Source organism: Phocoena sinus, chromosome 2 (assembly GCF_008692025.1).
Source record: "Phocoena sinus isolate mPhoSin1 chromosome 2, mPhoSin1.pri, whole genome shotgun sequence".
Lineage (NCBI taxonomy): Eukaryota > Metazoa > Chordata > Mammalia > Artiodactyla > Phocoenidae > Phocoena > Phocoena sinus.
In genome coordinates, this window is record NC_045764.1 from 13,138,909 (window position 1) to 13,154,029 (window position 15,121).

Below are 15,121 nucleotides of genomic sequence, written 5' to 3' on the forward strand. Positions count from 1 at the left end.
GGGTACGGCCTTGGAAGATCATAGGTAGCATAAGATACAAAGCCATTTTTAAAACCCTGATTTTAGCAGCTTTTAGTTTTATACTTTACTCAACAGCTGAGACTAAGCTGAATTGAAAAGGCAAAGTTACAGAGAGGGTCTGGAGTGCTCTTGTATGAAGAAAATAATAAATTACTTGGAATCAGCTTTTACAAAATACACTTTTTGTATCTAGACATGTTTCCATTCATTTCTACTTGCTTTATATAATATTGCAACAATCGTAGTTTCATTCCACCTACAATCTGCATTCTGCTGGGGGGAAAAAAAAATCCTTAGATGGCAAATGCAGATTTTATTATTCAAACTTTCGAACTTCACTGGCATTTGTTCTTTGTTCCAGCCCAGTTTTAGGCAAGTCCCTGCCTTCGAGGAGCTCAGGCTGACGGAGGAGGCTAAACAGTAAAGGGTTAGCAGTGCCCCAGTGGAATTCTCTACAAGAACACACAAAGGACAGAGGAAACAGAAACGAAGCACTGGATGGTGAGAAAGTTTACAGGATGTTTTTATACAAGTGGTCCCCGGTCAGCAGCTCTCGGGGTGACCACCTCTGGGTGGTTAATGAAGCTACCTGTGGGCCTCAACTGTCCACTTTTTTTTTTTTTTTTAGAAGCACTGACTTTTTTTTTTTTTTTTTTTGCGGTACGCGGGTCTCTCACTGCTGTGGCCTCTCCCATTGTGGAGCACAGTCTCCGGACGCGCAGGTTCAGCGGCCATGGCTCACGGGCCCAGCCACTCCGCGGCATGTGGGATCCTCCCGGACCGGGGCACGAACCCATGTCCCCTGTATTGGCAGGTGGACTCTCAACCACTGCGCCACCAGGGAAGCCACTGTCCACTTTTATTGCTGAGGATGAGCCAGCCCAACACTGTTAATAACTGCATGATATCCCACTGAGTAAATATTCCATAATTTATTTAACCTCTCCCCCCCACCCCAGCTACTCAGGACACTTAATTGTTTTGTTTGCTTTGGGGCTTTGCCATTCTTAAGTTCAGTACAGTGAACTTCTTTGTGCATTAAGATTACGTTTATTTATTAGTTATCCATTGCTACATACAAAATGACCCAAACTCAGCAGCTTAAAGCATCATTCCTTATCTCATATTTTCTGTGGGTCAGGAATCCACGAGCAGCCTAGCTGGGGGGTTCAGGCTTGGAGTTTCTCATGAAGTTGCTGTCACACTGTCTGCTGGGGATGCAGTCATCTGAAGGCACAACTGGGGTAGGATCTGCTTCCAAGCTCACTAGTGTAGCTGTAGGAAGCTCCGGTTTCTTGCTGGTTGTCGAAGACCTTAGCTCCTCATGACATGGGCCTTTCTACAGGCTGCCTGAGTGTGTCCTCATGTCACAGCACCTGGCTTCCCTCAGAATCAGTGATGAGAGAACCCCACAACAGAAGCCTCGATCCTGCAGAGCTGGTCACCTACTCTCAGAAGTGACAGACCATCACTTCTGTAGCATTCTGGTGGTAACACAGACCAATCCTGGTACGATGTGGGAGGGGACTGTACAAGGGTGAGAATGCCAGGACATGGGATCTCTGAGGGGCATTTGGGAGGCTGGCTACCACGGGTCCTAAGCACTGATACAAATATACTCTACAGGTTACACAAACATACACACATTCACACATATGTGTGTGCGTGTATGTGTTTACTTAAGATAGAGGCACAGAGGTGAAGGTCCTGAGGGGAAGAATGTTGACATTTTTTGAGGTTCTTGATATTTTTAGATTAAACCACATGAAACTGCTGTTTTTGTTAAGTCAAAACCAATCAAATATAGGTAATTTCATAAGGTCAACCTAATATGACTGCAATATTGTTTTCCAAAGGGGATTATCAGTATGTGGCCCCATCAACAATGTGCGAGCCTGGTAGTTTGGCCACTTATAAAGTACATTTCAGCCCTTACATCGGTAAGTGATTGCTCGAAGTTGACTCATCATTTACTTCTCCCCAAATGGTAAGTTTAGTTCCATATTCCTTAACTTACTACACATGTACTGCTCAGTTATACTGATTAATAAACATGAATATTAAGTGTGACTTTTTGAGACCACAGCATCACCACTACATTGCCTTTTAACAACAACAAACCCCCCCCCCACACACACACAAAACACAGAGTGCAGGCACAGGAGCTCTAAATCAGTGCTGTGAGATGGGATGTGAGCCACGTGTATAATTTAAAATTTTCTAGGGAATTCCCTTGTGGCGCAGTGGTTAAGAATCCACCTGCCAATGCAGGGGACACGGGTTCGAGCCCTGGTCCGGGAAGATCCCACATGCTGCGTAGCAACTAAGCCCATGCGCCACAACTACTGAGCCTACACTCTAGCCCGCAAGCCGTAACTACTGAAGCCTGTGGCCCTGGAGCCTACGTGCCACAACTGCTGAGCCTGCATACTGCAACTACTGACATACGACATAGAAAAGAATCAGGCCAGCCAGCTCTGTCTGGATTTCTTTCTTACAGTATCTATTTGGTAAACGGGTTGTAATCTACTCGACGTTTCTGTAGTATGAGAATGAGCCAATTCCTGCAAGCCCTGTTCATCTGTGGCTGCAGCTATCTCCTCTCCTGACTGCTACTGAGCTGGAAGGGAAATCTCTCACTTGATTTAGGATATAAATGATATCCCTGAGAGAAAGAATAGTCACACATGTGGAAACCAGTCATCAGGGATTAAAAACAGAGGTATCTGGCAAGGCTGCCAGATACTACAAGGAGCTTAAAATGAAGAACGATGAGCTTTCATACACTTGCCTTTCTCACATTATAAAAAGGAAGACTCTCTGAAGGGTTCTGAGTAATTGCCAAGCAGTTCTGCCATAAATGGCTGTCTGACCAGCATAAATCGTTTAACCTCTCTATTTCAGTTTCCTCACCTATATGTTAATATTATATATATATATATATATATATATATATAATGTGTTAATAATTAAAATGTCTTAGAACACCTAATCAAACGTATTCCTCTTTGCCAGGACTGAGAACAGCCAAAGTTTATTCTGAGACAGCAAAGGTTTACAGGAGGCAAAGTTTACGAGACAGAATTTTTAGCTAAAGCTCCTAAACAAACACTGAAAACGTAGTTTTCAGCCCAAATATGGAAGATCTTTCCTACAAAACACTTACGTGGCCCCTCCTTCCTCAGGCTGCGGCCAGGCCGCTGCTCTCACCTCTGTCCCAAGTACTCTGATGACTGCCACATGCCGCGCACAAGTTCGCTGGCGGCGCTCCTCCACGAAGCTGCTGTGCCACTGACAGGCGCAAGGCCAGAGCCAGGCTGCCAGGCGGAGCGAGGAAGGAGGGCCCTGAGCGCGAGGAAGCCCCCGCCTGGGCCCTACCGGTGGGAGCACCGAGGCTGCAGAGCCCACCACTCCTCCTGCCTCGCCCCCTGTAGCTCCAAAAGTAAGATCAGTCCTCGGAAAGAGTGAGAGATTTGACACCGATTAGGTAAAAATGTAACCAGAATAATTCTGCTGAGTGGGAGAATGTAGCAAGATGGAGGAAGAGGGACAACCAGTCTGAGAAGAATTCTACCTCAACCTTTATTAAGGAGCCCAGAGTAGAAAGAAGTAGCTTATTTATCTTCCGAGTAAGAGGTACATATTATCAATTGTATTCCGTACCTGCTGAGTCAAGCGTGGACATTTAATGAGACCATTTGCCCCAAGTTAAAACCACCACCACCACCATTTCTGGTGGATAGCCCCCAGTTTCCCTTGGTTATCTGTAAAATGCTTTAAAATCTATACATAGAAGTAACTTTTAGAAATTGCATTTTTCAAATAAGGAAAAGTCAGATGATGCCCATAGATTTCCCTCTTCTACTAATTGTATGCTTACTTTATTTTTGTTTCCTATACACAAACATTTTTCCTTAAAGGTTCCTTTCTTATTGTGCTTAAAGGTACATTTTTTTTTTGCACCTCCTTTAAGGTTTATATTTCTTAAACTATCTAATCAAACAACTTACCACGAATACCCAGAAGAAAACACTGAATGAATCCCTTTAATCTCAATATATTCCATTTTTAAGAGATCACCAAGAAAGAAATCAGGTTATTTGGAGGTAAATCTTCTATTTTCACTGATATTCAGGATGTGAATGATGACTTACTGCTTACTAGAGAACAATTCCCTTTCCTTCTGAGAAATCTATGCAGTAATCTCTTCTGGGAGCTTCTGGGTCCCAAGCCCCTAACTACTGTGAAATATTGAAATTACACTGGGAATTCCATGTGGGAGCGAGATTATAGCCAAAAATTGGAATAGAATCCCAAAGACAGAGCCTATTTATGAACTATAATCATTTAGCCTCAGGTTCAACAAAAGGGAGGTATGGAAAGGTTACTTATGGGCACCTGCCTCAGAGCGTATCTGCATGGTTGTCCTCAAAGCCCTTTTGCACCACTCTCTAAAATACTCATGTTACAATCTGTTTGCCGTAAAGTCCTCTGACAGTAAAAAAAAAAAAAAAAAATACTAAATATACTCATGTAGTTTCCCCCATGATAACCAGCTTCTAATTTAAAACATTGCTTTAGTTTTCTCAATCAACAAGTGTTAAACAATAGTCCTAAGGTGAAGCTACTTGGAAAACCAAAATCCAGATATTAAAGAAATAATTTTCATATACCAATTCTGAATCATTCTAAGCAAAACAATGGTTTTCTTTCTCAATTTACTTTTATATCATTTTATTATTTTGTCTCCAATAGTGTCATCACTTAAAAACCAAATTAAAGGACTTCCCTGGTGGCGTGGTGCTTAAGAATCCGCCTGCCAATGCAGCAGACACAGGTTCGAGCCCTGGTCTGGGAAGATCCCACATGCCACAGAGCAGCTAGGCCCGTGCGCCACAACCACTGAGCCTGTGCTCTACAGCCCGCGGGCTGCAACTACTGAGCCTGTGTGCCACAACTACTAGAGCCCACGCACCTAGAGCCTGCGCTCCACAACAATAGAAGCCACCACAATGAGAAGCCAGCGCACCGCAATGAATAGTGCCCGCGCACCACAGCCAAGAATAGCCCCCGCTCGCCACAACTAGAGAAAGCCCATGCGCAGCAATGAAGAACAAACACAGCCAAAAATAAATAAAATAAATAACTTAAAAAAAAAAAAAAATTAAACATAACCATGGGACAGCCACTTCCTGTTTCTGTTTTGAGTTTCTTCTTCAAAACTCTTTCAAGGAGTACTTAAAGAAACTGTATGGTACAGGGGTTGACATATGGTTTTGGAGTCAAGACAGATTTAGACTCAAATTTTAGTTCCACCGTTAACATGACTTCAGGTATCCTAAGTTCCACTTTCTTCCTCTTTTTAACAGCAAGAGTAATACCTGCCCTAAGTGTATCTGTAGCCAAAATGAGATAATATCCTAAAGCATACTGCACAGAGCCAGGCACACGGTAATTACTTGATAAACGGTAGCTATTATTTTATACATGCACACACACTGAAAAATCTGGAAAACAAATTAAAAACATCCTTAATTCTATCACCCTAGTAGCACAAACATGTACGTCCTTGTAATCTACGTCCACATATTTATTTTTATATTATTATAATTGTAATGTGCAATTTTGTCTTTTTTTTCACATTATCATCACTTTTCCATGTTATCATGTAGGATTCATAATTACCTTTCATTTGTTGAGTGAGATTCCATTAAGTAAATTACTATAATTTAACCACTAAATTCCTGCCAAATATTTGAGGGGTTTTGATATTAGAAATAATACTACAATAACATTTGCATGAATGCAGCTTCTTCGTTCTGTGGGATTCTTTCCTTAGGAAGAATTCCCAAATCAGGCTTTCTAGAGTAACCGTGAACTCTTTCATGGCTTAGATCAGTTTTGCCAAATGCCTTTGCACAAGTTTATACAATCTGGAGTGCCTCCATCAGTGGACAGAAACATCATCATGCCCTCTCAAACCTTCAGTATTAATACAGTATTCATACTTTGCATTTATTGATTACTTACCATGTGCCAAGCATTGGTCTATCTCATCATCCTCACGACAAATCTCTGAAGTAGTACTTCCTCTCTTGCAGATGAAGAAGTTAAGTTTCAAAAAGTTTAAAAGCCGTGTCCAAGGTTACACAGCAACTAAGGAGTAGAACTTGGACTCAAACTCAGATCCTGTCCTAAGGTCACAATGCTCTTAACCACTTGGTTATATTTCTGCTTTACTCTTTTTTCCCCCCAAATAATAATAGGTAGGAAAAGATACTTTCACTGATGTTTTAATACGCAGTTCTTTGATTACCAGCAAAGTTTACACTTTTACATACGTTTGTCTTAAAACTGTTATTTTCTTGTGTTATTTGTTCATACTATTTAGCAACTTCTGTAAAGTAGTGGGAGCAATTTTGTTCCCTATGTATTTTTTACTGAGCAGGTGTGTCAGCACAACCTTCACACAAGAGGCCCAGGCCCCTTCTTTTTCTTTTTTTTTTTTTTTTTTTTTGAGGTACGCGGGCCTTTCACTGTTGTGGCCTCTCCCGTTGCGGAGCACAGGCTCCAGACGTGCAGGCTCAGCGGCCATGGCTCACGGGCCCAGCCGCTCCGCGGCACGTGGGATCTTCCCGGACCGGGGCACGAACCCGTGTCCCCTGCACTGGCAGGCGGACTCTCAACCACTGCGCCACCAGGGAAGCCCCTGGCCCCTTCTTGATGGCTTCATTGAGCTCAGTTTATAAGAAAAGGTGCTCCTTCTCTTTCTCCTCCTTCCTGACGATTATAGGCTGAATACAAATATGTTCTAGCAAGTTACCACATCCATATCTTTTCAACAATATTCACTCATACAACATGGCTCCTGGCTGGCTTGGAACACCCTACCATAAGCGAGAGTGAAGACCCAATGTCCCCTGAGGGGTGACAAACTCAAACAATTTTGTAACGGAACCGATTTACCAAGGTCCTTGAATCTAATCAATATCTTATTCTCCCCACATCCCCCTGATTCCCTTTCTGTCTTCAAATTTTTCTTTTGCTAACTAACACAAAGACTGAAATGTATCGGTTTTTTGGTGAATTTGTGATCCAAACAACTTGGCCATCATTTGAAACTCATCTCCCATAATGTATAGAAATATCATTAAGACGTCATATCTGGGACTTCCCTGGTGGCACAGTGGTTGGGAATCTTCCTGCCAATGCAGGGGACACGGGTTCGAGCCCTGGTCCGGGAAGATCCCACATGGCGCGGAGCAACTAAGCCTGTGCGCCACCACTACTGAGCCTGCACTCTAGAGCCCTAGAGCCCACGAGCCACAACTACTGAGCCTGTGCTCTAGAGCCCATGCTCCGCAACAAGAGAAGCCACCGCGATGAGAAGCCCGAGCACCACAATGAAGAGTAGCTCCCGCTCGCCACAACTAGAGAAAGCCCGTGCACCACACCAAAGACCCAATGCAGCCAAAAATTAAAAATTAAAAAAAAAAGACCTCGCATACCTATGGTTTACTAAGCAAAACCAGATTTACCTAATTAATCTAAACTTTAACAATCCTATTTTATAATAAGGCCCATTACCTGCATTATGTCTTGCAATATAGCCAAGTGCCCAGGCTGCAGCCTCTTTGACTCCAGGGTCAAAATCTTCCAAGCATATCACCAGCGTATCCAGTGCTCCACAATCCACTATCGCCTGAGCTAGTTGGGGAGAATGTTTACCAACTGCTCGTAACACAAAAGCAGCTGCTTTCTTGTAAAAACGCTACAAGGATAAATAGACAAAACTCAAAGTGAATTGAGCTAAAAGTTAAAATAGACCAAAACCAACATTAAAATGACATTGATATATTAAAAAAAAAAAAAAGCTCAAAAAATAAATAAAATAAAAAATAAAACTAAGAAAAAAAGCTCAATAGCTATTAAATGTAAGAGATGAAAAACATCCTGCAATATCATTTTGATTTTTTGATGTTTCCCCCATTGCTTTTGTTCAGTAACTGAACTAAAAGGATTTAAGCCTTAAAATACATTTCAAATGTTTTACTCTGAAACATGCATTTGGAAATTGTATAAAATAAAATATAAACATTATATTTCCTACAAATTCATAAAATAATGAGATTTCATGTTTGTGCATTACAGTGAAAGATATTTGTTTGCCCTATGGGAACTCTTAGATTGTTAGCGCATGCAACTAAACTGTCACCTAACAAATTCGTTTCCTTTACTTGCCCTCAGTCTCTAAGCATGACCTCAACTAACCTTTCTGGTGTCCCACGTTATCCTGAAATAACAACTATGTTCTGAGGCTCCCTTAGCAATCATCAGATTAACATAAAGGCAAAATATTCATGATACATTTTTTTTTTTTTTTTTTTGCGGTACGCGGGCCTCTCACTGTTGTGGCCTCTCCCGTTGCGGAGCACAAGCTCTGGACGCGCAGGCTCAGCGGCCATGGCTCACGGGCCCAGCCGCTCCGCGGCACGTGGGATCCTCCCGGATCGGGGCACGAACCTGTGTGCCCTGCATCGGCAGGCGGACTCCCAACCACTGCGCCACCAGGGAAGCCCCATGATACATTTTTAAACTCCTCCTGGCAAATAAACCAGCCCGACAGTGCGTTGTTATTTATCCCTTCTTAGAACTGTTTTTTTACAAAGATATAAATGACTTACCATTATGTGAATTTCAAGTAATACTTCATACTTAAAATATGTTCTATGTGTAAATTTTTTTTTTTTTTTTTTTTTTTTTATGCGTTACGCGGGCCTCTCACTGTTGTGGCCTCTCCCGTTGCGGAGGACAGGCTCCGGACGCGCAGGCTCAGCGGCCATGGCTCACGGGCCCAGCCGCTCCGCGGCACGTGGGATCCTCCCAGACCGGGGCACGAACCCGCGTCCCCTGCATCGGCAGGCGGACTCCCAACCACTGCGCCACCAGGGAAGCCCCTCTATGTGTAAATTTTATCAAATTAAGAAATAAAACTGAAACACAAGACTAACCTGTTTTTCTTCATATTGCTAAAAAAAAAATTAGATGTAGAGGAAGTATTTGGCTATAACACTCCCTGTTTTATGGTTAGCATAATGACACAGTAAGTCTCCTAACTCTACCTTTCATTAATAGAGCCCAATTAATGCCCTATTTTAGATTCTAAGTTTCTATTTCTTTACAGTGACTACAAAAAAAAGCGACTAGATGACTATAGCATCTGTTTTGAAAGCATTCTATTTATGCAGGATAAAATATTAAGATTCAGTAAAAAATTATGTGAGAGAAAATACATCAAGTATACTTTAAAATATTATATCTCCAAAATCAGTATATATTGACAAGATAAGAAATATGCTATGTTAGTAATGATGTTTTGACTTGATATATTTCTTTAGTTTCTTAAATGTCAACATATACAGGCATTAAGATATTTGTTATAAAGTCTAATTTTACATGTCAGTAACCAAAAATCTCCTACTTCATTATAAAAATTAGAATAGTTTTAGAGTAGCTTCCCATAGATTATTTTCTCATAATTGTGGAAAAATAACGGTGACACATTTCTTGTCATTACCTTAAGCTAATTTGACTTTTTATATTGCGGAATTTTCAAATTCACACTTTACTGGGCATCAGTAGTCAATACTAACTACAGTGCCTAGAATATCACTCTCTGATCTCATTCCAAATCCCTAACTCTCTGGAGAAAAGGGAACACTCTTGCACTGCTGGTGGGAATGTGAATTGGTTCAGCCACTATGGAGAACAGTATGGAGGTTCCTTAAAAAACTACAAATAGAATTACCATATGACCCAGCAATCCCACTACTGGGCATATACCCTGAGAAAACCAAAAGTCAAAAAGAGTCATGTACCAAAATGTTCATTGCAGCTCTATTTAAAATAGCCCGGAGATGGAAACAACCTAAGCGCCCATCATCGGACGAATGGATAAAGAAGATGTGGCACATATACACAATGGAATATTACTCAGCCTTAAAAAGAAATGAAATTGAGCTATTTGTAATGAGATGGATAGACCTAGAGTCTGTCATACAGAGTGAAGTAAGTCAGAAAGAAAAAGACAAACACCGTATGCTAACACATATATATGGAATTTAAGGGGAAAAAATGTCATGAAGAACCTAGGGGTAAGACAGGAATAAAGACGCAGACCTACTGGAGAACAGACTTGAGGATATGGGGAGGGGGAAGGGTGAGCTTTGACAGGGCGAGAGAGAGTCATGGACATATACACACTAACAAACGTAGTAAGGTAGATAGCTAGGGGGAAGCAGCCGCAAGGCACAGGGATATTAGCTCGGTGCTTTGTGACAGCCTGGAGGGGTGGGATAGGGAGAGTGGGAGGGAGGGAGAGTGGGAGGGAGGGAGACGCAAGAGGGAAGACATATGGGAACATATGTATATGTATAACTGATTCACTTTGTTATAAAGCAGAAACTAACACACCATTGTAAAGCAATTATACGCCAATAAAGATGCTTAAAAAAAAAAAATCCCTAACTCTCTTCTCTCCCAGAATTCCTCACCAAAAGAATTACCCTTTAAAAAAAAAAGAAAAAAAAGAAAGGAAAAGCAAAACCAGAGGACTTTGTACCTCATAAAGAAGATATTAAATCTCCTGTGAAAAATGGGGTAAAGGCCTGGTAGGGGAAGGAGACAGAAGCCTGTGAATGATGCTTCACATTCTCATTTTCTCCTCACCTCTGCCCTAGTACTTTTTGTCTCTTTACAGCTAATGGGTACTCATTCACACTTAGAAAACTTCTGTTGAGAACCTTCTATGTGAGACACCAAACACAGACCCTGCCCTCAGAGAAGGAGGTGAGTCCAAGCATTTGATGATAGAAGGAATGCCTACAAGAAAAATAAAATTTCGGTAACTCCTCCTAGGGATAAGACAGTTATTAGCAAATTACTCTCCAATCTAAAAAAATAAGGCACATTTTTAAACAATTAGGATTTTTTTTGGTAAATACACATAACATAAAATTTACTATTTTAATCGTGTTAAAGTGTACAATTCAATGGCATTTAGCGCACTCACAATGTTGTGCAACCACACCTATCTAGTTCTAGAATATTCTCATCACTCCGACAAGAAACCTCCTACTTGCTAAGCAGCCACTTCTCACTCCCTCCTCGCCCCCAGCCTCTGGTAACCATTCATCTGCTTCCATCTCGATGGATCTGCGTATCCTGGCTATTTCATATAAACGGAATCATACAATATGTAGCTTTGCCTGGCTTCTTTCTGTTAGCACAAAGCTTTCAAGGTTCACCCATGTTGTAGAATAAATCATGATTTCATCCCTTGTTATGAACTGATAATATTCCATTGGATGGATACACAACATTTTGTTTATCTAGTCATTCTTTTGGCTATCGTGGATAATGCTGCTATGAACATTTGTGCACAAGTTTTGTTTGAACACCTGTTTTCAATTCCTTCAGAAACATAACTAGGAGTAGAACTGCTGGGTCATATGGTAATTATGTTTAACTTGCTGAGGAAGTGCCGAACTGTTTTCCATAGCAGCTGCACGATTTTACAAAACTTCTCCATACCTTCACTAACACTTTTATTATTATTTTCCTTTCTTTCTTTCTCTTATTTTTTATGGCCATCCTAGTAGGTAGAGTGCTATCTCATTATGTTTGGTGTGGTTTTTTTTAAGATTTGATTTTATTTATTTTTGGCTGCATTGGGTCTTCATCGCTGCATGCGGGCTTCCTCTAGTTGCGGCGAGCAGGGGCTACTCTTTACTGCGGTGCACAGGCTTCTCATTGCGGTGGCTTCTCTTGTTGCAGAGCATGGGCTCTAGGCGCACAGGGTCAGTAGTTGTGGCTCGCGGGCTCTAGAGCGCAGGCTCAGTAGTTGTGGCGCAGAGGTTTAGTTGCTCCTTGGCATGTGGGATCTTCCCGGACCAGGGCTCAAGCCCGTGTTCCCTGCATTGGCAGGTGGATTCTTAACCACTGCGCCACCAGGGAAACCCCACCCCCATTTTTTAAATTGTATTGTTTGTCCTTTGGTTACAACAAATAGGAATTTAATCTTAAAGACATGTCAAGAAAGATACATCCCTAGGTTATGATAAACTAGCAGGATGGAATGAACAGTCCAAGACCCTATGTAGAGGAAGATCCTTATCTATTGTTAGAAACATAGAGGGAACCAGACAGGATGAAAAAAACAATGGAGGCGCTCTTATATGGCCCTTAAAAGCGCTGACATGCTTGCATACTTGGAAAAAAATTCTTTGTCAAACCTTCCATTACACGTATTCTCCTTCCTTTTGGATGCTTCTCTCCCCCTTGCTTCAAAGCTGTCTCTTACATTGTCCATTAACCAGATTTCACCATTGTATATAACTTATTTGCCCAGGGCCCCATACACCTTTCTAAGACTGATCCTATAACTTGAATAAACCCATGCTGAGAAATACTGCTTTATGCATAATTCCATTAAAAATTATAATATGTTTTCTCCTTATATTAACAGTAATGGAGAAAAGCTGCCTATCAGCCCCAAAGTAAAATACCCTAAAAGTATTATTACATGCAGTTCAAAGAATTGAAGGTTGTATTAACATCCTAATAATTCTATGCCTACAAACTTGCAACTGTACCCAAACTACCAATTTTTTTAAAAATCCAAAACAAACAAAAAAACATATAACTTAGTTTTTAAAAATGCTTACATTCTGTTCTGCCAATGAATAAACAAGCTGTGGAAGAATGTTGCCCTTCACTACTGCTTCTGCTAGGTCATCATTATAATTAGCCAGTCTCCCCAGAGCCAAAGCAGCAGTCTGTTGAATTGTTGGGACCACATCCAGAAGAAGAGGCCTCAGCAAAGACATTACACCTATGTTATGAGAAAACAGAAATCAGCAAATTTTAAGTTAAAAGGCAAGCATACCATTCAGCATATACGCAGATAGGAAAATTCAGGAGAATATATCAGTAAAACAACAACAACAAAATCATCCACTAAAAACTAATGGGATATCAAGCAGCATCTAACTGGCTAAGGCACAGTATAATACAACCTGTAATTATCAAAGTAGCAGCTTAGCATGGAAATAAGAAAGGCTTTGGAGAACCAGAGTTTAAAGCCCTGATTTGGCAAACACTAGCTGCGTGACGTCATGAACGCAGAGAGAGGTTGTAAAGCACAGAGTATAATGCCTACCTAGCACATGGCAGGGAGGCAGGTGTTGGGGAGCTGGGTCCCTCCCACACAGCCTTTGCACATCCTATCTTTCAGGGCTCAGTTCAGTCCTTTCCTCTCAATCAAGTCTTCCGATGTTTTTTTCTCTGATTCCAACTGAACTTTACTTCAAGGCTAGGTGAGCTAGGAAGGCCATTTGGCTAGGGCCTCCCATTCATGAAGGGCTGCAAATCCAGATTTCTGACATTATCTCCAAATAAATAAATCACAATACTAGCTCTCATAATATTCATTCTAGGCTTGAATACATAGTAGGAATACCATCATAACAACAACAATAATAAAAGTAGCTTATATTATATGTTATTTTGTGCATGCACTGTTTTAAGAACTTATTTTCCATATTAATTCACTGAACTCTCATAACAAACCTAGGAAGTAAGCCCTATTATCATGTCTATTTTACAGATGTGGAAATGGAGGCTGAGAAAGGTCAGGGGAATCCTCACACAATGGTGGAGCAAGGTTAGCAATTCAGACATTCTTTTTTGATACTTACTAAATAAGTAATATGTATGGAAAATTGAGGAGGTGGGGAAAAATGATTGCATTGGGGCCATTTTACTGGACACTTCCAACTCTGTAGTAACTTCGCCTTACTATAAAACATGCAAAATAGTCAACCGCTATTTGTGCTTTAATGACGGTGTTTTAGTCTAAGATTACAAAAAAGGTAATGACGAGAGTTCAAACTAGAACAAGTTTAGAAATCTGACTTGCTAAACTTAATTTACAGCAGGCTATTCAACTTGATGTTATTACATCTTTTCTTGAAAAACATACCCCAGTGACCTATAAAAGCAAATACATATTACCAATATTCTTTTATAATGTTATATCCAGAAACATGTGAAATAGAAATAAAAGGAAAACATTTATAATAACATATAGGATTAGACCAAAATAAGATAAATGGTACTACCAAATAACATAAGCAGAGAATAATGATGTTTATCACAGAAACATTTAATGATGAGACCTGTGGCTTTTCGCAGTTCCCAATTTCCTTTAGTGATCATTTTTACGTCTAAGTTGGTTTGGTTAGATCATTTTACAGAAGGCCACCGTTGCAAGTCTGCATCCCACTCAGGCTGGTTAACTTTGCAGGCACACAAAGTGTGCCTAGGCCCCTCCTCAGGCCTAGGCCACAGCTCATGTTAAACAAATCAGCATGTCCATGTGCATAAGTGTTGCTTATATTATTCTCTATACTTTTGTATAGAGATAATTTCTGTAATATCTCACAACAAAAAGTTTAATGCACAGAATAAGGTATTAGAATGACTACCAAACGTTAACATGGGTTCCTTCTAGAAAGTTGAATCTAAAACAATTTGTTGATCTCTTCTTTGTAGTTGCTTTATTACTCAATTTAAGTTTTTTAACAGTGGTAAAATATACATAACATAAAAATTATCATTTTTACCATTTTGGGATATACAATTCAGAGGCATTAAATACATTTACAATGGTGTGTAATCATCACACCATTGAACCATTAAACTGCTTTCCACAGCGGCTACATCATTTTACACTCCCACCAGCAAAGTACAAGTGTTTAAATTTCTCCCCATCCTCACCAACGCTTGTTATTTATTTTTTTTAGAATAACCATCCTAATAGGTTTGAAGTGGTATGTCCTTGTGGTTTGATTTTTATTTCCCTATCACCAGTGATGGTGAATGTGCTTATTGGTCATTTGTACACCTTCTTTGTTGAACTGTCCATTTAAGTCCTTTGCCCATTTTTTAATTGGGTTGGTTTTTTTGTTTTTGTTCTTGAGTATAACTTAGTATTTTTTATAATGAATATGCACCATTTTAAATAAAACAAGTCAATACT

At 40.5% G+C, this 15,121-nt stretch overlaps 1 protein-coding gene across 2 annotated transcripts in view; it reads right to left on the reverse strand.

Moving 5' to 3' along the window:
• The window catches only part of SPAG6 (sperm associated antigen 6), a 75,926-nt gene that overhangs the window by 44,970 nt on the left and 15,835 nt on the right, over positions 1-15,121 (reverse strand). For both annotated transcript variants that reach the window (XM_032623498.1, XM_032623497.1), the window contains exons 3-4: positions 12,747-12,913; positions 7,609-7,792 (exon numbers count right to left, since the gene is read on the reverse strand). In XM_032623498.1, coding sequence (XP_032479389.1) covers positions 7,609-7,792; positions 12,747-12,913 — 351 coding nt within the window. The remainder of the gene's footprint in view (positions 1-7,608; positions 7,793-12,746; positions 12,914-15,121) is intronic.